At 38.3% G+C, this 22,831-nt stretch overlaps 1 protein-coding gene across 1 annotated transcript in view; it reads left to right on the top strand.

The window, feature by feature from the left end:
• Positions 1-13,030: 13,030 nt before the first annotated feature.
• BRDT (bromodomain testis associated) overlaps positions 13,031-22,831 on the top strand; it is a 46,183-nt gene continuing 36,382 nt past the window's right edge. Inside the window, 4 exon segments of the mRNA XM_014780157.2 lie at positions 13,031-13,261; positions 14,001-14,138; positions 15,569-15,683; positions 22,220-22,392. Coding sequence (XP_014635643.2) covers positions 13,073-13,261; positions 14,001-14,138; positions 15,569-15,683; positions 22,220-22,392 — 615 coding nt within the window. The 5' untranslated portion in view covers positions 13,031-13,072.

The raw sequence follows: 22,831 nt of genomic DNA, 5'->3' as shown, positions 1-22,831 counted from the left end.
ATATACCCCTAGCTATATCATTACAACCATAGTAAGTGCTATGTAATTAGGTTGTAATGACAATGTATAACAGGAAGATCTAATCTAGTGGAGGCCTCCTTGAGGAAATGACTTTAGGCTGAGACTGGAGTGTGGGATGGGAGGAAAGAAAGAAAAGCCCATTATACAAACCCTGAGGGGGGGGGCTCGAGGACAGAGCACTGGGACGAGCTGAAAGGTTAATGTGGCTGGAGATGGGGACACTGCTGGACGGGTGGTAGGATGTGAAGATAGATAATTCTTGTAGGACCTTGTAGCTCATCTTAAGATTTTGATCTTTATCTTAAAAATAAAGTGATTGAAAGGTTTTAGAGGCGTTAACATAATAAGATTTGGCTTCTTAAGAGATCACTCAGGCTTCTCTGTGGAGTGTGCATTTCTCTCTTCCATTGGTTCTCAGGAGAGCCAAAAAGTTGACAGTTGAGCAAGATTTACATTGAGTCATTCCTGGCTTTTCTTTCCTTTCACCTCCCTTAGACCTTTCAGGGTGTGAGGGTCACACCCTAGGTCTGTACCTAGTCACACCCTAGATCCCACCTTTTCTTGGCATAGTAAGATTTTAAGCAACAAAAACAAGTACACAAACATCAAATCTACACAGTATATGTTATGGCATTTACTCTTCCATACAATTCGCTTTGTTTTGTTTTGTTTTGGTACAATTCTTGATCAGCGGGTTCCTTGGAAATAAAGGCCTTCTCATGCTTTCTTTGACTAAAGTAAGCCATTTTCAGTGTTTTGAATAAGATCCTTTCTAACGTAAAAATGCCTGCAGCTCCAGTAATTTATATGATCTCTAGCAGTGTGTTGCTTTCTTGTGAACAGTTGGTCCTGAGGACCTTCACACATAAAAGCGACTGAATTAAGATATGCCAAGCTGTTAATGACCCCCTGATTTGCGCTTCCCCCTGATTTGCGCTTCAGGAAACTGCAGATTGATTGGGTTTTGACGGGTTTATCCAGCCGCTGGTCAGCTGTTTTTGACTTCCTCTCCCCAATCCATCTTTCCATCCTCTCATCCATCTAGGAATGAATATTAAGAATTTAGGGGGCCAGACGCTGGTGGCTTAGCGGTTAAGTGCACACTCTCTGCTGACTGCTGCTGGCAGCTCGGTTCCCACCAGGGCGCGCACCCACACACCACTTGCCGGGTGGTGCTGAGACGGCTTCCCACATACAGCAACTAGAAGGATGTGCAACTATGACCTACAGCTATCTACTGGGGCTTTGGGGAGAAAAGTGGGGGCGGGAAGGAGGCTTGGCATGGATGTTAGCTCAGGGTCTGATCTTCCTCGCCAAAAAAAAAAAAAAGAAAACGAATTTAGAAACATTGTTTGCAATTGGATCCAAAAGGCAACTACTGTGCTAAATACATTCTTCTGATACACGTCCACGAATAACCAGGAGGTAGTCGCCAAGACTCTCAAATCCTAAATTACTCTCCTTACGCAGCTGTTGTGAAACAGCTCTTAAGTGCCATTTTAAACCCAATGAGCTTCCGTCAGCTCCACCCTCAGCTGATACCTACTATTAAGCACTCACTACGTGCAAGAGACAGGAGCTTTGAGGAGGGCTGGAGAAAAGTATGAAAACCGCGGAAAGCGCCGCAAACTCACGAAGCTCCAAAACAGCAACACAGGGCTACTGGACTAAGAGTTGTGTTAAGGGTGAACGCCTCCAGGGCGGCGCTCCTACCCCTTAACTCCCGCCTCTGCGCACCGTGCCTGACTTAGTAAGCGCTCAACAAGCGCGCGCTCGCTGAGCGAACCGCCTCCACACCTCGCTCCAGCCCCGGGCCGCCCGGCTCAGCCCTCGCGCGCCGTCGGCCGGCCGGAGCCCAGGCGCGGCCACGTGACACGCTCAGGCCAATGGGCGAGCCGCCCGCCGCCCGTCTCCCATAAAGGCGCGCGTCGCTGCCCGCTAGCGGCTGCCATTAGGGCGAGAGCCGGCGGCGACGCGCGGTGGAGGCCCGCTGCCCTGCAACGTTTCATCCTGTGCAAGCCGAAGGGGATGATCAGATAAATAAGGTCCTTGTCTCAAGAGGTGAGAGCCTCTTTGGGGAGCGCTGCCCTGGGATCAGGGCCCTGGGTGCGACCCTGAGGGGGAACAACCGTTTTTCCTCTCCTCCCCTCCCCCATCAACAGTGTGCAACGGGCAAGGCAGTTAGGGAGGCCGTCCCGGTGCCAGCCTGCAGCCCTCCTTTAGCCTTTCCAACTGCAAGCTCGTTGCCCCAAAGGACCTTTTTAAAATTTTTTGGCTTTTCTCTTAAACGCTTGGGGTCTTTTGCAAGGAAGGGGTGGGAAGAAGGAGGCTGGGGCGACGGGGTGGGGGTCCAGGTGTGCAAACGCCTCCTCCCCATCTCGAAAAACACTCATGGTCTTTGTAGTTCTCTTAGGTCTTGCATTGGTGGATCGCTGCTTGTACTGTAGTTTCGGGCATGCAGGAGAGCCTTCGGAGCTTTAGCTGTAGCTGGCATCTTTGTTGTCTTTATTCTGGGCGTCATTATTTGGGACAGAGAAATTCCCGTCCTTGATTCATTCAGTCGTTCAACTAACATTATTAAGCCCTTGGAACTTGCTAAACCCTCCGTTGGGCGTTGAGAATCGGAGGGCCTGACCTCAAGGCGCTGGCTTGTGTTAATTAAGATGAGGTAGGTACAGGGTGCTTTGGGACCCCTGGGAAGGGCCTGGGTGGATGCAAAGGAGCGAGGGAGGCTTCCGGATAGCGGTGATAATTGAGCTGGGTCTTGAGAGACAAATAGAAGTTAGACTAAAGAGTGATGAGGGGAGCTCTGGTAAGGATGACTAAATTTTCAAAGGCATGGAACTGTGTGAGCACAGAGTAGGCTGGGGCAGTGGAGAACTGCAAATATTTTTAGTGTGGCTGGCACAGTATTGGTGGATGGTAGAGTAGCAAGAGATGAGTCTAGTGAGATAGGCAACGGGTCATAAAACGGTTTATATATTTGTATTGCACGAAGGGCAATGGGTTTAACAATATGATCTTAAGTTACTAAACAAAAATCAACATCACCATTGCATTAATTCATGTGGGAAGTGACACGTGATTGAACAAAAGGAGTGGATTAGGGGATGGAGAATAGGAACACAATAAGTATTCAGAATATGTAAATTTATAATCAGGAGTCATTTGTATAGAGTATTTGATACCTTGGAGTGGCAGAGATCTGCATAAGGGGAGTGTGTAGATGGAGTAAAAAAAATGCAAAGGAAGAACTGGGGAATATTAAGGGATTAGCAGAAGATGAGATTATGAAGGAGGTAACTTTCTTTGGAATTCCACTGTGATCCTCCTATTTGTTCCCTTCACACCCTGTTCTTACCTCTGGCATAGCAGTAATTATATGTATCATGTTGTAATTGGCTATTTATAAGTCTCTGTAAAGAGACCGTATCCCCAATGCCTAGCTCAGTGCTTGGTACCATTGTAGGTGCTTTATAAATATTTAATAAATGAACAGGTAGAATCTGGGAAAAAGTGGTATCCTGGAAACCAGAGCAGAGTTTCAAGAGAGTCACAATAGTCTAGTGACAGATGTAGCTGATAGGTCTCAAGTAAGATAAGATTTTTCAAAAATAATCCATTGGATGTAACAACTAAGTATGGTAAGTATTAACCTCAGGGTAAGGGAAGTTGTAGAGGAATGGCAGGGGGAAGAAGTGAAGTGTGAGGTGGAGAGTAAAGACAATGTCATTTTTTAGGATGCTCTGGTGTGAGCTACAGAATAGAGAAGATTGAGGCTACAAGGAGACAATAGGATCCAGAAGAATTTTAAGGAGACTTGAGAAAGTTTGTATGAGGGAAAGCTAGTATAGAAATGTTGACGATACCATCAAGAGAGAGCAAGGACCTTCAGGAGGGGGGTCATTATGAAGAGTAACTGGGAAAAGAGTTCTAGACAGGAAAGGTACCTCATTCTTAGACTGAAGGGAGGAGCAGATGAGAAGATTGAATTGTGAAGAACAGGCATTTCTACAGATTACTTGTTTGACCTTAATTGAAGACTGATTTTTTTTTGAAGAAAACATTTTCTCCAACATTGGAGACAGCTCATTTGATGATGCAGGATTTGGAGTATTTGAGCTTATCACAGGGCAAATTACTTTTGACCTTCCTGAGCCCTAGAGCAGTCTGATATCCAGAATCCAAAAGTCTTTAATTCTATTCTGTACCGTTTCCCTGCACTTATAAGATCTATGAAGTCCAACCAGAAGTGCCACCACACAGCAGGATAACTTATTCCCTGCCATTTATTGAAATGGATGGAAAATAATATGTTATTGTATCTTGAGCCTGGAAGGCTCAATTTTAGATAAATATAGTTGAATTTTTTGAGGCTTTGAATCAATATTTTTGTTTTTTAGTCAGCTCGATTCCTTGAGACTCCAGTATGCATATAGGGCAACACAATTTAATACCTGCACCACTGAGGTAGTAATAATTGAGGAATTAAACATTTTCTTTTCTTGGTAAACCCAAGAAATTTGTTGGTCCTGATATTTTTGAAAGGGGGAAACCTTTTCCAAAGCGATCAGACTCTTCCTGATATGCCTGTGTGTCCATTGAATTAGAGGTGAACTTTTGTGTTTCTTGTTACATTTTGGAAACATTTTTTAGCTTATGCATGCATTTTGGGAAATCTTTGGTCTATACATATTTGTCAGGGATGACTGAAATATTTCCTTAGAAGTCTTTTTTAGAAGTTTAAAATTTTACTCTTGCACATAGTTGGTAGAAATATAAGTTTGAATAACTTCTGGAGAATAATTAAACATCTAGCAAAATTTGAAAGCATTGGCCCAGAAATTGTTAATAGAAATATATCCAATAGGCCAGGCCAAAAAAAGAGAAATATATCCAATAGGTGTTGGCGTATGTATGCAATGATGTATTTATGAGGCTATTCATTGCAACATTGTATATAATATCCATATGTCCACATCCATGTGATTACATACTATGCAGCCATTAAAAAGGGGGGGGGGCTGCTCTAGGATATTTTCTAAGATGAATTAAGTGTAAAAAACAGACCATTTCTAAAAAGATGCACAAGAAATTGCTAACAGTAAAGAGGGACTCTGGTTGGCTGGGGGACAAGAATGGGAGGGGAAACTGTTGTATACCATTTTCATCAAAATTTTATACCATGTGGATGTTACAATTCAAATAAACTCGCTTATTTTTAAGAAATTCATAAATGTTGCATTATCTTTAAGAATTTCTCCAGAATTCCTAAGAATGTTGTATAATGAGCTATTAAGTGGGCAAAAGGTATTTAATTTTCGGGCAACTTGCTGATGGAACTGTAGAACGATTTAACAAGGTGCTGCTACATTATTATGTGATTATCCTCATCAAAGTTAACCAGAACTTTTCATAATCATTTATGATACATTGTCTCTGAGCAATTGTAACTGGTGGTTGTTACATAACATTCAGTTGTTATTGATATTAGATTTCCTCTGCCCATGCTGTCTTTCTTTTTAGAAATGTGTCCACTGGTAAAAGATGTTTTGAAAGCAGAAATAACGATAAAATGACAACTCACCATAAACATTAGAAACAGTGGACTTTCACATAGAAAGGATAGGCTCCGGATTATGCATAGTTACCGGTATACATACTTGTAATTCCATACTTTAGCATGTTGGAGTGTAAGTTAGTACTTTTAGAGAAAACCTTGAAATAACCAATCTATTTAAAGGGGTGACAGATTACTTCTGACACCTTACAACTGATTGTGACCCACCATTATGTCAAGATAAGGTGAAAATTTCTTTTGGAATGTGTTGCTGGACCATTGTGCTGGCATTTTCTGTTTTCTGTTCATAATTAAGAATAAGAATTAAGGGGCTGGCCCCATTGCCTAGTGGTTAAGTTTGGTGTGCTCCGCTTCAGCAGCCCAGGTTCGTGGGTTTGGATCCTGGGTGCCAACCTACACCACTTGTCAGCCACGTTTTAGCAGTGACCCACATACAGAAAAAATAGAGGAAGATTGGCACAGATGTTAGTTCAGGGTGATTCTTCCTCAAGCAAAAAAAAAAAAAAAAGAATTAAAACTGATAGTAAAAGGCTTTAGAGAAAGTAAAATGGTAAAATTGGCAGCTAGCTAACACAGAAATTTACCAAATATCATAAAAGCTACATAAGCTCCTTTTAAAAAATTTTTAAATAAGAAACAGAAGATTAAAATATGTTGAACTGTAAGACTAGGGTAATTACAAAGAATATTTTGTAAATGGGAAATTCCTAGTCGTCTATAGTGGACAGAAAGCTTCACCTCACGCTAGACACCAGGGCCTCTAGCCAAGGAATGCAGAAGATTCACTCCTGAGATCAACAGATTATCAAATATTAGCTAATTCTTTTGCCCAGTGATAATTATCAGAACTCTTATTCATGGTCAATCCATCTGCAGCCCTCAGTCACAGTGTACTTTAAGTTTATTATCAAAAATTTCTAATATATAGAAAAACAGATAAAATAGTACAAAGAGTACCTATATATCTACCAACAATTGTCAGCATTTTGCCATGTTTGCTTGTCTGTATAGAGTTTTTTCCCCAAACCATTTAAACATATTTTACAGATGTGACTGTTCACTCCAAATTTTTTGAGCATACATTTAAATATTTTTCATACATAATCGCCATACTTGTTTCACACCTATCAAAATGAACAAGTCCCTAAATTTCTCTAGTTGTCCCCAAAATATCTTTAATAGTTTATCTCAAACCAAGATTTGATATAGAATGATAAGTTGAGTTTGATTATGTCTTAATTTAGAGCAGTTTTTCCTTATTTTCTTTAATGATCTTAACTTTATAAAAGATAGACCATTTATCTTATAGAATATTCCATGTTCTACATTTGTCTGTTTCCTTATGGTTTCATTTCATTTGTTCTAGCACTGTCCCATAGAACTTTCCTCCAGTGATGGCGTGTTCTGTAGCTGCACTCTCCCATACAGTAGCCACTAGGCATATATGGCTATTGAGTACTTGAAATATGGCTGAGTTTTTAATGTTATTTAATTTTGGTTAATTTAAATTTAATAGCTACATGTGGCTAGAGGCTGTCATATTGGACAGTGCAGCTTTAGCCCTTGAATTTATGTTAAAGTTAAATCTAAAATCTTGTTACACATTTTTTGGCAAAAAGCCTTAATAGGTACTATGTATATTATACTTTGTCTTATCAAGAGACATATAGTCTTTTATCCCAACACATGCTACTTTAAGTTCTTGCTAGTTATTATCTTCCTAAGTACTACAAAAACCTCAGTTTTGCATTTCACTAATTTGGTGCAGATGTTTGATCAAAGTACCAGAAGCAAGAAAATATGGACAAGTGTGGTTAAACTATAAGGGTCATATGGGGAAGTGGTATGAGTAGCTAGGGATGCATGGGATGCAAAGGAGGAGAATGATTTTAAAAGATTTGAGTTGTTAGCCATTGTAATACTACAGAGAAATCTGGGAAGATAACTGAGGAAAGCCAGAGAGGGATTTGGAATCTTTCAAGGTATTAGTGATCTTTGGGAGAGCAGTTTTAGAAGAGAGTTGGAGAAACCAGATGAATGTATTTGACTTTTAAAAACAAAACAAAACAAAAAAAGCCTGGGTGCAAAGATTTTTAATAAACATGCAGCAGGAAAGGTTTTTTCTTTTTTTTTTTTTTAAGACTTTGTTTTTTAGAGCTGTTTTAGGTTCACAGCAAAATTGAGAGGAAGGTACAGAGATTTCCCATATGCCTCCTGCCACCACACATGCATACCCTCCCCCATTATCAACATTCACCACCAGAGTGGTACATATGTTACAATGGATGAACCTACAGTGACACATCATAATCGCCCGAAGTTCATAGTTTGCCTTAGAGTTCACTCTTGGTGTACATCCTCAGGGTTTGGGCAAATGTATAATGACCTGTATCCATCATTATGGTATCATACAGAGTATTTCACTGCCCTAAGAATCCTGTATAGCTCCATCTTTTCATCCTTTCCTCTCTCCAGCACCTGGCAACCACTGATCTTTTTACTGTCTCCATATTTTGCCTTTTCCAGAATGTCATATAGCTGATATCATACAGTATGTAGCTTTTTCAGATTGCCTTCTTTCGCTTAATATACATTTAAGGTTCCTCTATGTCTTTTCATGGCTTGATAGCTCATTTCTTTTTAGTACTGAATAATATTCTGTTGTCTGGATATTTTTTCATAGTTTATTCTCCTACTTAAGGACTTCTTGGCTGCTTCCAAGTTTTGGCAATTATGAGTAAAGCTGCTATAAACATCCATGTGCAGGTTTTTGTGCAGAAAGGTGTTTTTAAGAAAAAAGAATTTTATGACACTGACTAAGGGCCTAAGAGCCCTACATGTTCTAGCCACTGTCTGTTTTTTTATTTTTTTGTTTTATTTTATACCACTCCCCCATTTTCTGTACTTCACTGGCCTCCATTCTTCCTTTAAGTGTCCCAAGCTTGTTGTCACCTAAGAGCCTTTCCACTTGCTGTTCTTTCTTCCTGGAACACTTTGCTTAGTCTTGCAGCTCAAGTCAGAGAGGCCTTCCCTAACTACATTCCCAATCCATGTTATCCTGTTTTTCTTCTTAGTATTTATCACTTACTAAAATTACTGTATTTTTTCTTTTTGGTCTTCCTCCATTAGAATGTAAGCTCTGTTAGGACAGAGACTTTTGTCTTGTTTACTGCTGCGTCTCTAGCACAGTACCTGGCTTAAAACTAGTGCTCAATAAATATGTTGAATGAATTGATTAGATAACATGAATTTGTAGCATCTGGGCCCAAGAAGAGAAATTACAGGGTTTACCAAGGGCTGGGATTAGGCTGAAAGATAGGAGTTAGTGGGGATAAGGGAACATAGGGTATAGGGAGGAATATAGAAATAGCTGTCAGGGGAGAAGAGCGTGGTCAAAGCTGTAGAAGGAGACGAATGAGTTGAAATAGTACTAGAAGAAATGTTGCAAGTCTGTAGTAAGCACAGTACTGTAGATCAACACTGTTTAGTCAGTTTTCTGCAATGACAGAAATATTCTGTATGTGCTATCAAGTATGGTAGCCACTAGCCACATGTGGCTATTCAGCACTTGAAAGTAGCTAATGATTCTACTGAGGAACTGAATTTTTTATTGTATTTAATTTTAAGTAGTTAATTTTTTTTTTTTTTGCTGAAGAAGATTTGCCATGAGCTAACATCTGTTGCCAATCTTCTTTTCTTTTTTTTTGAGCTGCCACCACAGCATGGCCACTGACAGACGAGTGGTGTGTGTCTGCGCCTGGGAACCGAACCCGGGCCACCGAAGCGGAGCATGCTGAACTTAACCCCTAGGCTACTGGGGCTGGCCCTAATTAGTTAAAATTTAAATATCCACATATGGCTACCATATTGGAAAGCACAGTTTTAAGTTAAGGAGACAGAGGTAGAAAGAATTTTCTTCAAAGGGAAGCTTAAAACCTATATACTGCACTCCTTTTAAAAATTTCATTTTAAGTAAGAACTCTTAAAGCTGGTTCTCTAGGACTCCTCACCAACACTTTGTTATGCATTTAAATTTTGTAGATAAACTCAGAAATAAAAAAAATAATAAATTTGAATTTATTCAGAGATCTCTTCTTTATTTGTTCACTTTCGGAAGGTTATAAGTTGATAAATGTACTTCATTAACAATAATAACTTAATTCATCTAAAAACACCAGTAAGAGACTGAGTATGTAAGCCATAGCATGGGAGAAGATATTTGTAACACACAAAGGTTTTGTATTCAGAATATATGGGGATCTCCTAAAAATCAATAAGATAATGACAGATAACCCAATAGAAAAATGGGTAGGATGCTTCAACAGGTGCCTGACAAGATACCCATGTGGCCAACAGACATATACAAAAGGGTTTCATATCATAAATCATCAGAGAAATACAAATTAAAATCACAATGAGATCCCGTTATACACCCACCAGAATTGATAAAATGGAAGATACTGATAATACCAAATATTGAGGGCCGGCCCCATGGCATAGCGGTTAAGTGCGTGCACTCCACTGCTGGTGGCCCGGGTTTGGATCCCAGGTGCGCACCAATATACCGCTTGTCAGGCCATGCTGTGGCGGCGTCTCATATAAAGTGGAGGAAGATGGGCACAGATGTTAGCCCAGGGCCGGTCTTCCTCAGCAAAAAGAGGAGGATTGGCATGGATGTTAGCTCAGGGCTGATCTTCCTCACGAAAAAAAAATATATATATTGACAAGGATATAGAATAAATGGGATTCTCAGACTGCTGTTGTGTATATAAATTGGTACATTTTGGAAAACTGTTTGGTGGTATCTACTAAAGTTGAACATATACGTAACTCAACAGTTATGTATATAGAACATAGAACTCAACAGTTCTACCTCTGGGTTTATACTCAACATAATACATGCACATATACACTACAAGCATGTTTATAGCAGCATTATTTGTCATAGTCAAAAGCTGACAACAACCCAAAAGTCCCAATAGGAATGGATAAATTATGGTATAATTCCACAGTAGCATGGTATACAGAAATGAAAATGAACAAACAACATAAGCAATAACACGGATAAATCTCACAAACGTAATATTGATGAAAGGAAGCCAGACACAATGTCACACATAGTAAATAATACTATGTTTATGTAAAGTTCAAAAACAGTCACAACTTAATCTATGGGGACAGAAGTCATTGTGAAGGAGGGAAGGTGTAGTGATCGGGACACTCAAAAGGTAGGCTAGCTTTATTTTTGTGTGTGTGTGTGTGTGTGTGTGTGTGTGTGTGTGTGTGAGGAAGATCAGCCCTGAGCTAACATCCATGCCAATCCTCTTTTTGCTGAGGAAGACTGGCTCTGAGCTAACATCTATTGCCAATCCTCCTCCTTTCTTACCCAAAGCCCCAGTAGACAGTTGTATGTCATAGCTGCACATCCTTCTAGTTGCTGTGTGTGGGACGTGGCCTCAGCGTGGCCGGAGAAGCGGTGCATCGGTGCGCGGCCGGGATCCAAACCCGGGCTGCCAGTGGCGCGTTGCGTGCACTTAACCGCTAAGCCACGGGGCCAGCCCTAGGCTAGCTTTAAATAATTACAAAGCCAGGATGAGAGCCAGTTTCAGTTGTGACACTATAAAATATCTCCTTTGTTCTCAATGACTTTTTATTAAGAGTTCTAATTCATATTTGTATAACGAGGAGAAGAGTGAAATCATGAGGTGAAGTAAATTGTAAGATTATCCATCTTATAATTTGATAATTATAATTGATTATTGATATCAATTATAATTGATAATTATGCTTGATAACTAACCTCCAAGTTAATTCATTTTAGCATAGTGGTTCTTAATCCTGGCTGCACATCAATAGCACCAGGGAACTTTAAAAAGCAAACAAACAAAAACACTCCCAAGCCCTGTCTCCAGAGGTTGGGGCCTGGACATTGGTACTTGCAAAGTGATCCACATCGCCTCACACCCATTAGGATGGCTACTGTTAAAGCCAACAAAAAACAGTAAATAACAAGTGTTGTGAGGTTCTGGAGAACCTGGAACCCTGTAGACTGTTGGTGGGAGTGTAAGACAGTGCTGCCGCTGTGGAAAGCAGTGCTGCTGCTACTTTCTCAGAAAATTAAAAATAGAATTACCATATGATCTAGCAATGGCACTTCTGGGGATGTGTCCATAAAAATTGAAAGCAGGGTCTTGAAGACATATTTATACACCTATGTTCATAACAGCAGTGTTCACAATGGCCAAGAGGTAGAAGCTGCCCGAGTGTCCATCAGTGAATGAATGGATAAACAAAATATAGTCTATAAAATGAAGGAAATTCTGACACATGCTACAATATGGATGAACCTTGACATTATGCTAAGATAAATAAGCCAGTCACAAAAAGACGTACTGTATGATTCCACTTATCCGAGATTCCTAGAGTAGTCAAATTCATAGAAACAAAATAGAATGGTGGTTGTCAGGGGCTGGGGAAAGGGGAGGATGAGTTGTTTAATAGGTATAGAATTTCAGTTTTGGAAGATGAAAAAGTTCTGGAGATTAGTTGCTCAAAAATATGAATATACTTAACACTACTGAACTGTACACTTAAAAATGGTTAAGATGGTAAATTTTATGTTATATGTACTTTACCACAGTTTAAAAAAAAGATCCACAACTGATTAATATCAAGCAAGAGTTGAGAACTCACACTGCTTTAATGCAAACAAAGATGTACTGGCTAAATGTAGCTAAATGTAACTGTTCTCTAAAAATGAACAATTTAATAATCATACTTTTCATTTGCTGATTGGTAGTATCTTTGTTCTTTTATCCTTAAAGTAATAATGCTGTCTAAGAATGTGAGATAGTAGCTTTCTGAAATACTCACGAAGTTTTAAAGTATTTTATTTTAGGTGTAGTAATATGCGCTAAAGAGTAGCATTTTAACACTTGTCATGTTTCTTTCTAATAATTAGTTTTTTAAATAAATCACTTCATTTAAATTAGCCAGAAAAATCCTTTACTTTGCCTTTTTCCCTTCATTGAATTAATAATTGTAGAATAACTATATACTAATATTATCTTTAACATTCCCTGTTATTTCTTTTTTACCAGGAACTTACAGACTTTTCCTGCTAAGACTTCAATTTGTGTTTTAGAAAGACAGAAAGAAATACTATGAAAGATTGAAATAACTTTAATCATCCAAAACTAGGCATATGTAATGAAATAACTTTTAGTACTTATATAGAAAAAGGTTTGTATTTGTTTATAAATTGATTATTTATTATTTGGATTTTTTTTTTTTTGCTGTCTTAATCATGATGTGCTTTAAAATATTTTATCTGTTACTCTTAAATAACATTTTTTAGTTCCTATGGAAACCATTTTAAAAGTGGTTTGAAGGTAGCTCAGTTTTTTGTTTTTTTTTTAGGACATGCACTTGTAGACAACATTAGGATATCAGGGTTTGAAGCCATTAAGAATGTCTTTGCCAAGTCGACAAACAGCTATTGTTAACCCTCCACCGCCAGAGTATATAAATACTAAGAAAAATGGGCGATTGACAAACCAACTGCACTATCTACAAAAAGTTGTCCTGAAGGCTTTATGGAAGCATAATTTTTCCTGGCCTTTTCAGCAGCCTGTGGATGCCGTGAAACTACAGTTGCCTGTAAGTGTGTCTTATAATTATGTTAGTTAAAAAAAAAAAAGAAAAACCTTGTAAATCTCTGAAAGAAACAAACTAGTCTTTAATATTGTAAAATATATTTAATAAACACCTAACTTATTCAGCACCACTGAAGAATATCCCAATGAGTATTTTTTCCTAAACAACAAAGCTCATTTTTCTGAGCATTGAAATTCTTATTTTAACAATTTGTGGTAAATTATAGTACATGCTTTTTTGTTATAGCATCTGTTAGTTGACCTTTTGAAGTCACTCTTGACACTTCTGGCAGACTTAGGTGCATCTCGCACAGAATTCAACTTTAGGTCTTATATTAGGAATTTTTAGCCATCTGGTAACAGAATGGGTAAGTAGTTTGTGATGTAACTAGTACACTGTGGAGCTAGGATTGTACTCTGGATCTGTCAGACTTCATAAATACTAGTTTCTTTTTCTTCATGCTCTTCACTTTTTATTTTCCAGGATGGTTCTACTCTTACGTTCTTGTCTTTGTTATTCTTCATTTATTGGCCTTTTTTTTCCTCTCTGGAAAATAATGCCATGGCAGTCAGCTTTGTTCTCATTACTAAAGGTTTTTGTTTACAGATTATGGCTTTTTAAAGGTAATCAACTGCTCTCTCTAGTTATTGGTGTATGACTTCTTAACTATTTTTGTGTACCAATGATTGTAGTGAATTCATTCTTACTACTAACATTTAGAATTTCTTCTTGAAAACTGTAGGATTATTATACCATTATAAAAAACCCAATGGATTTAAATACAATTAAGAAGCGTTTGGAACATAAATATTATGCGAAGGCTTCAGAATGTATAGAAGACTTCAATACAGTGTTCTCAAATTGTTACTTATACAACAAGGTATGTAAGCCTTATATTATATCTGCTAATTCTTTGCTGTTGAAGTAGGAGATGTGTATAAATAAGTGTGCTGATTTCTAGTCTTGATTTGGGATATTTTACATATTTTTAAGGATAATGATTTTTTTACTGGATTTTATAATTTTCATATATCAATATTTGTTTAATCTATTTGCTATATTTTTTGCCTGAATAGCTATAATGGCTTTTTATGTTTTAAAAAATGAAATACCAATGATAGCTGATTTCTGTGAGTAAAGTGTTATTTCAAAATGTTCTCTACTGCACTTCTGCCATTTTAATTATAAGATGAATGATAAACCTTATTCTACACTAATCTTGATTAAATAGTCATGGTATGGATCCCCCTAGCCATAACCTAAGAAGCCAAACAAATCACATACTTCTAAACTTCATGACAAGTTAACATAAAGATCAGACATATTCTCTGTTATATCCCAGAAGTAGTATTTGCATTTGTGTTAATGCATTAGCCTATGTGATAATATATGTGGACATTTTGAACTTAAACTTCACATTTGCTTTCATCCATAAATAGATTTGTGTATTCAATTTTTCCTCCATATAGTATGCAGAGTACTGCATCCTTTTCAAGCTGTTCTTTGGTATCTAAAAATTTTATAACATATCCTATTTATTCAAAATCGCTAGTGACGCTGAAATGTAGTAGAAATTTTGATTTGGTTCCCAAGGTAACTATCAATGCCACCTTATATATATAAAAGATTTAAGAATGTTAGCCAATATGAATTTTCTAAAAATCAGAACTAATGCTATTCTTAAAAAACCGTTGGCAACTTCATTTTAATTTAACAATTCCAAAGGGTCCTTTTACATTTAACATTTTAAAATGAAGTTCAGTAATTTTCCTGAACTACCTAACTTAGAAATAAGTGTTCTCTGCCTTAGACTTTTGCTTTGCAATTTACTTAGTATTTTCTTAGTAGTGAAGTAAAGCACAAGAAAGACTTCTAAGCAGAGAGCAGATTTGAAACTGAGTTAGCTCCACAGTGTCATTTTATTGCTTAGTTAATTGAAAACTGAATCACGTCAAGTCAACCGTGAGGTACTTTGCACAGCCATGAACAAGTTTGTTTTAACTTATTTGTGAGGTAAGAAATTCCAATTTCTAATACCTTTTTGTATTAGTAGGATTGGTTGGATTGTAACCCTCTAGTGCTCAGAAAGGCATCCTGGGTCCTTTTAGAGGTTAAAGGGGTAGGATTAGAATTTAAAATGTGAGCTGCTACACTATTTTCTAAACTTAATTTAGAAGCAGTAAATATTGTTTAATAAATAAAGTCTAAGAGTACTATGTCGCTGCCTTCTTTGAGGTAGCCTGAATTACAGAAACTTGGTACAGTGACCATACTGTGTAACCTTAATGGTATATTTTATATATTTTCTAGCCTGGAGATGACATTGTTCTTATGGCACAAGCTCTAGAGAAGTTGTTTAGGCAGAAATTATCTCAGATGCCACAAGAAGAACAAGTTGTGGGTAGTAAAGAAAGAATAAAGAAAGGTAAGCCAGAAAAAGTTTGTTCTCTCTCTCTGTCTCTTTCATATATATAAAAGTGTGTGTGTGTGTGTATAAATATAATGTCTAGAGCTAAATAATAAATCCCTGAAAGGAAATAGACATCCAGAAGTCCTTCTACATCCTATTCTATTAGTATAAAATGTCCATTTAAACAGTCCGTTAAACCAGTTCTTACCTTCATGCCACCAGACATCTCACTTGGATGTCTTATACATATCTCACACACAACATGCTCATAGTTAAACACTGATCTTCCCCAGATTGTTCCTTGCGACAGAAAGTATTAATAGACAGAGTTGTTCGAGCCAGAGTACTAGAGGTTGTCCTTGATTCTTTCCTTGCTTTGATTCTTTCTCACACATTCTGATCATTAGTAAGTCATTTGGATTCAGCCTCTAAATTGCCCTTGCAACCATCCTAGTGATCCTTACTCCCAGTGATCCTGATTATCCTGCCTGGTCTGTTCTCATAAATGGATATTGGATCTTGTCAAATGCTTTCTCTGCATCTATTGAGATGATCATGTGATTTTTTTTTCCCTCATTTTGTTAATGTGGTGTATCACATTGATTGATTTGCGGATGTTGAACTATCCCTGCATCCCTGGTATAAATCCCACTTGTTCATGGTGTATGATCCTTTTAATGTATTGCTGTATTTAATTTGCCAATATTTTGTTGAGGATTTTTGCATCTATGTTCATCAGTGATTTTGGCCTCTAATTTTCCTTCTTTGTGTTGTCCTTGTCTGGTTTTGGTATCAGGGTAATGTTGGCCTCAAAGAGTGAGTTAGGAAGCATTCTATCTTCTTCAATTTTTTGGAATAGTTTGAGAAGGATAGTTATTAAGTTTTCTTTGAACGTTTGGTAGAATTCTCCAGAAAAGCCATCTGGTCCTGGACTTTTGTTTTTTGGGAGGTTTTTGATTATTGTTTCAATCTCTACTTGGTATTGGTCTATGCAGATTCTCCGTTTCTTCTTGATTCAGTTTTGGGAGCTTGTATAAGTCCAAGAATTTATCCATTTCTTCTAGGTTGTCCAATTTGTTGACATATAGTTTTTCATAGTATTCTCTTATAGTCCTTTGTATTTCCATGGTATCTGTTGTAGTTTCTCCTCTTTCATTTCTTATTTTATTTATTTGAGCCTTCTCTCCTTTTTTTGCAGTGAGTCTGGCTAAGGGTTTGGCAATTTTGTTTATCTTCTAAAAGAACCAGCTCTTGGGGCTGGCCAGGTGGTGTAGCAGTTAAATTGGCCTGTTTTGCTTCAGTGGCCCAGGGTTCACCGGTTCAGATCCTGAGCCCGGACCTACTCACCACTCATCAGGCCATGCTGAGGCAGTGTCCCACATAGAAGAACTAGAAGGACCTACAACTAGGATATACAACTATTTACTAGGCTTTTGGGGAGAAAAAAGAAAAAGAGGAAGATTGGCAACAGATGTTGGCTCAGGGCCAATCTTCCTCAAAAAAAAAAAAAAGAAACAGCTCTTAGTTTCATTGATCCTTTCTATTGTTCTTTTAGTCTGTATTTAATTTATTTCTGCTCTAATTTTTATTATTTCCCTCCTTCTGCTGACTTTGGGCTTTGTTTATTCTTCTTTTCCTAGTTCTGTTAGGTGTAGTTTAAGATTACTTATTTGAGATTTTTCCCATTTGTTGAGGTAGGCCTGTACTGGTATAAATTTCCCTCTCAGCACCACTTTGGCTGCATCCCATAAGAGTTGGTATGTTGTGTTTTCATTTTCATTTGAATGTCCCTTTTATCTTTATATACTGCCCCTCTTTGTCTTTTTTATCTTGAAATCTGCTTTGTCTGATATAAGGATGGAAACACCTGCTTTCTTTTGCTTGCCATTTGCTTGGAGTACTGTCTTCCATCCCTTCACTCTGAGCCTGTGTTTGTCTTTAGAGCTGAGATGTGTTTCCTGGAGGCACCATATTGTTGGGTCTTGTTTTTTAATCCATCCAGCCACTCTGTTTTTTGTTTTTGTTTGGTTTTTTTTTTTTTGGTGAGGAAGATTGGCCCTGAGCTAACATCTGTTGCCCATCTTCCTCTTTTTGCTGAGGAAGATTGGCTCTGAGCTAACATCTCTGCCCATCTTCCTCTATTTTGTATGTGGGATGCTGCCACAGCAAGGCTTGATGAGCGGTGCGTAGGTCCATACCCAGGATACAAACCTGCGAACCCCAGGCTGCTGAAGCGGAGCACATGAACTTAACCACTATGCCACTGGGCTGGCCCCTACTCTGTTTCTTTTGATTGGAGAATTCAATCCATTTACATTTAGAGTGATTATTGATATATGAGGGCTTAGTACTGCCATTTTATCTCTTGTTTTCCAGTTGTTCTATACTCGCCTTGTTCCTCTTCCCTTTTATTTCTGACTGCCATTTCAATTTGGTGGTTTTCTGTGATGGTTTTCTCTTTATTTATCATTTGTGGCTCTGCTCTGATTTTTTGTTTAGTGGTCACCTTGAGGTTTGTATAAAAGATCTCATAGATGAGATAGTTCATTTTCTGATAGCCTCTTATCTCCGTTAGCCTAAGCAGATTCCATCCCTTTCCTCTTCCCCTTCTGAGTTATTGTTGTCACAAATTGTTCTTTTCTATGTTGTGAGTTTGTGACTAAATTGAAGTGTTTATAGTTATTGTTGATACTTTCCTTCCCTTTGTCTTTTATGTTATAATTGTTTACTAACTTATTCTGATATAGAGCTGCACTTTTCTGATTCTGTCTGTTTATCGCCTTGCTTAAGGTTTTGTAAATCTTTGCTTTTTAGTTTCAGATGGGAGGGCTCCTTTCAGCATTTCTTGTAAGGCAGGCCTAGTGGTGATGAACTCCCTCAGCTTTTTTTTTTTTTATCGGGGAAAGCTTTTATTTCTCCATCATATCTGAAGGATAGTTTCACTGGATAGAGTATTCTTGGCTGAAAGTTTTGTCTTTCAGTATTTTGAATATATCATTCCATTCTCTCTTAGCCTGTAAGGTTTTTGCTGAGAAATCCACTGAAAGCCTGATAGGGGTTCCTTTGCAGGTTATTTTCTTCTGCCTTGCTGCCCTTAATGTTTTTTCTTTGTCATTGACCTTTGCCAGTTTTAATATTATATGCCTTGGAGAAGGTCTTTTTGCATTGACGTAATTAGGAGCTCTGTTGGCTTCGTGTACTTGTGATTCCAGTTCCTTCCCCAGTTTTGGAAAGTTCTCAGCTATTATTTCTTTGAACAAGCTCTCTGCTCTCCTTTCTCTCTCTCTTCTCCCTCTGGAATACCTATAATCTTTATGTTCCTTTTCATAATTAAGTTGGATATTTCTCAAAGAATTTCTTCATTTTTTTAAAATCTTAGTTCTCTCTCCTCCTCCACTGGAAGCATTTCCATCCTCTAAGTCACTATTTCTGTCCTCCATAATGTCAGCTCTATTTTTTATGGATTCTAGATTATGTTTTATCTCATTAATTGTAGTCTTCATATCCAGAATTTCTGTTTGTTTTTTTTTAAAGTTTCCATCTCTTTGGTGAAGTATACCTTCTGCTCATTAATTTTATTCCTGAGCTCATTGAACTGTCTTTCTGAGTTTTCTTGTAACTCGTTGAATTTCTCTATAATAACTATTTTGAATCCTCTGTCATTTAGATTGTAAATTTCTGTGAGTTCAGGATTGGTTTCTGAAGACTTGTCATTTTCCTTCTACTCTGACGTGTTAATGTAGTTCTTCATGGTGTTTTATGAAGTGATCCTTTGCTGGCGCATTTGTGGTAGTATCAGGTCGCAGATTCTTCCTGCCACTGCTGCGGGGGAGCAGGAGCTGTGTTTTCTTATCCTGCCCTGTCTGCTGGAAGTTGTGTGGGTAGGGCTACTCTGCATTTGCCCAGGCTGGCCCTCATGGCTCTGCACATTACGCTCACGTGGGCAGGGCCTCTGTGCTGGTTGGACAGGTCAGGCACTGTAGGCGGGGCCTCTGTGCTTGGCAGGGGACCAGCTAAGCTGCCGCGCACTAGGTATGAGGGGGTGGGGCGCTTTCTTTTGTGCACACGAGGGCCAGCTCTGTGCTCACAGGTGGTTTGGCTGAGTTGATGCACTTTGTGGGGGATGAGCTGCGCCACTTGGTGGGGAGTGTTCCCAGGGATGGGGCCGCTGTGGCATGGTGGGCATTCCTGTGGGCCAGGCCACCACTCTGAAAGTGTTTGTGCACAGGCTGGGCTGCCCCTGCCTCCTTTTACAGTCTTGGCGGCTGGCATGTAAGGACCCGTGACCTATATCGCTGCCACTGGGGAAGGGGAGAGGTCTGTTCACCCAGTTCCGCTGCTTCCCGGGGATCCAGTCCCCCAACCATCAGATGTTTGGCTGCGTGGATCTCTCAGACGTCCTATTGTGCTGTGTAGGGGATCCTCTGTTGGTTAGTTAATGTCTGTTTACTTGTAACTTAGAGAGGAGCCACAAGGGGAGCAACTCACTCTGCCATGATGCTGATGTTACTCTCCAGATTTTGGTCTATTTTCTACAGGATAGCAAAAGTGATCTTTTAGAAAGAAACTGGAACATGTTATTCACCTGTTTCAAACCTCTCTTTGGCTTCCCATGAAAGAATGAAGTCTAAATGCCTAAAGTAGCCTTTGTGATCTGGTCTTTGCCCAATTCTCCATTCTCATCCTGAGCTACTTTCCTCTCATTAGCTAAAGTTTTCCCTACTGGTTTTCTTGAAATACATTTTTACTGCCACCCCATTCTCTGTCTGGCTGCTACTTCTCATTACAGTAACATCTTAATTGGCACCTCTTCAGAGAGGCCTTCCTTGGCTATCTTCTTTGTAATAGATCTCTGCCTTAATTTAGTTAGCACTCTATTTATTTCCTTCCTAGCACTTAGCATCACTTGTAATCGATTTGATTACTTATTTTTTTTATGTCTATTTCTTACACTAGACAATATCCAGAATCCTTTTTTCCTCATAGAGCTTTTTGTTCTAGTTAGGAACATAGGTAAAATTAAGTAAATGTAAGTATTCCTCATTATACATATCTGTTTAACACCTGAGTTCAAACAGCAATAGTTGGGATATCAAAGGATATAAGATTATCTGAACCTATTTGATTTCTAAGTTTTAGTTAGTGAGTAGTGAGAACTCAGAATATGAGCAATACCAGCCCCATCTTAAAATACATTCAAATCTATTTGGTTCCTGAGTTTGTTTAGCAAGAATTTGGAGAGTCAAGAATACCTGTATGTTGTATGTCAAATGTGATAACATTGTGGAAAAAATAAGAATAAGAGAACTAGAGAGTGGTGGGTGTAGAAAGAGAGGGTTGTTTTATATATGGTGGCTTGAGAAGGTGACATTTGAGTAAAGGCCTGAAGGGAATGTTGGAGTGAGCCAAGAGGATCTCTCCTTCCAGACAGAGTAAATAGTCTGCTTATGCTTACCTAATTTGAGGACAGCAGGCCAATAGGCTGGAGTGAAATAAGTGAGGGGGAAGAGTGATAGGAAATGAGGTTGGAAGAAGGGCAGAGGTAGAGGGAAAAAGGTAGAAAGATCATACAGGTCCTTACAAGCCATTGTGAGGACTTCAGCTTTTACTTGGAGAGAAGATTAGAAGTCATTGGGCGTTGAGCAGAAGTGTCATGGTCTTATTTGAATCTTAAAAGATCACTTTGATTGCTCTTTTGAGAATAGACTATAGGATGTAAAAGCAGAAGGAAGGCCTCTTAGGATGCTATTGCAGTAATCCAGTTGAGAATTGATGATGCCTTGGACCAGGGTGATTCCCATTTGTAAGAATAGTTGGATTCTGGATAAGAAGATAGAGCCAAAAGGGTTTGCTGATGAATTGGATATTGAGTTTGGGAGAGAGTGGGGTCAAAGATGACTTCAAGGTTTTTAGCCTGAGCAATTGGAAGAATGGAGTTGGCTTGATGGAAGGATAGACTTCTAAAATAATAGATTTCAGAGTGTTGTGATCCAGATATCTTAAGTCATGCATTCTCTATGAACATACTAGGCAGAAGAACGTGCACAATTATTCCTTTGCCAGAATCATCTGAAGGATATATTGATGAGAGAATCACTTTCACATCTGTTGTTCTGTGTCAACCAGTGATGGACTGTTTGTAACAATTTTGAATTCCTTGGATATTTATGCAGAGCATTCTGAAGACCTCACACAGTACTATATAGTTTGTCTTCAGGATGTCTGAAATTTTTGCTCATGTTAACAGCTACCTAAAGCTAATCACAGAGTTCTATTAGTCTGAGTTTAAATCAGGTACCTTTTTGAATAAAATTGATAAGCCTAATAAATAAATAAAATTAATAACAGGTTTTGCAGTCTCCAATATTATATCTAAATTGGTCTAACACTGTCAGCAAGTGTGTGTGGGAGAGTTTCAGTGGGGAATTGGAGTATATCGTGTTTATATTGCTAAAAAGCTGACCTAAATGAGTTAAAATAGCATACTAAGAGAAAAATAGTGTTAGTTTTATATTTTACTCAAGTATTGTCTCTGGTTCACACTTTACTAGGCACTCAACAGAATGTAGCAGTTTCTTCTGTTAAAGAAAAACAATCCCCCAAAGCATCGGAAAAAATATTTAAGCAGCAAGCGATTCCCTCTGTATTTCCTGAGACATCTATTTCTCTTTTAAATGTGGCACAAGGTGCTCCAGTCAACTCTACCTCACAAACAGTGGCCCAAGTAAGTTTACTGTAGCTTTAAAGTATTTCATTGTAAATTTGGTTGTTGTGATGTCTATACCATTTTTTAAGTTCATATGAAAATTGGTCTTCAGCATATACCAGTTAATGTTTGTCTGTATGCATTTTTTGAACAGACAGGATGTGAACCAAATTTTAGAGATTTCTTAGAACTTGAACTGGTTTAGTATCTTTGTAGTATTAAGATCAGATGTCTAACTTAATTTTTTTTTTTTTTTTTTGCGATGTAACTTTTCTTGACTCACAATTTGCTGGGTTGATAATTTTCTTTTTTGAATTATATACTCTAGCTGATTTCAGGTATTCAGAAACTTTTGTTATAACTATGACTTTTTTCCTATCTTGCATTGGTCTCAAAGGTTTGCACAAGACAGTTCATGGGGAGTAGGAAGAAAATATTTGAACTATTTTACCAATAA

Source organism: Ceratotherium simum, chromosome 2 (genome assembly GCF_057802395.1).
Source record: "Ceratotherium simum simum isolate JZ-2026a chromosome 2, ASM5780239v1, whole genome shotgun sequence".
NCBI classification, from domain to species: Eukaryota; Metazoa; Chordata; class Mammalia; order Perissodactyla; family Rhinocerotidae; genus Ceratotherium; species Ceratotherium simum.
Note: the sequence above shows the minus strand (reverse complement) of the source record. Positions and strands in the feature narration are given on the sequence as shown.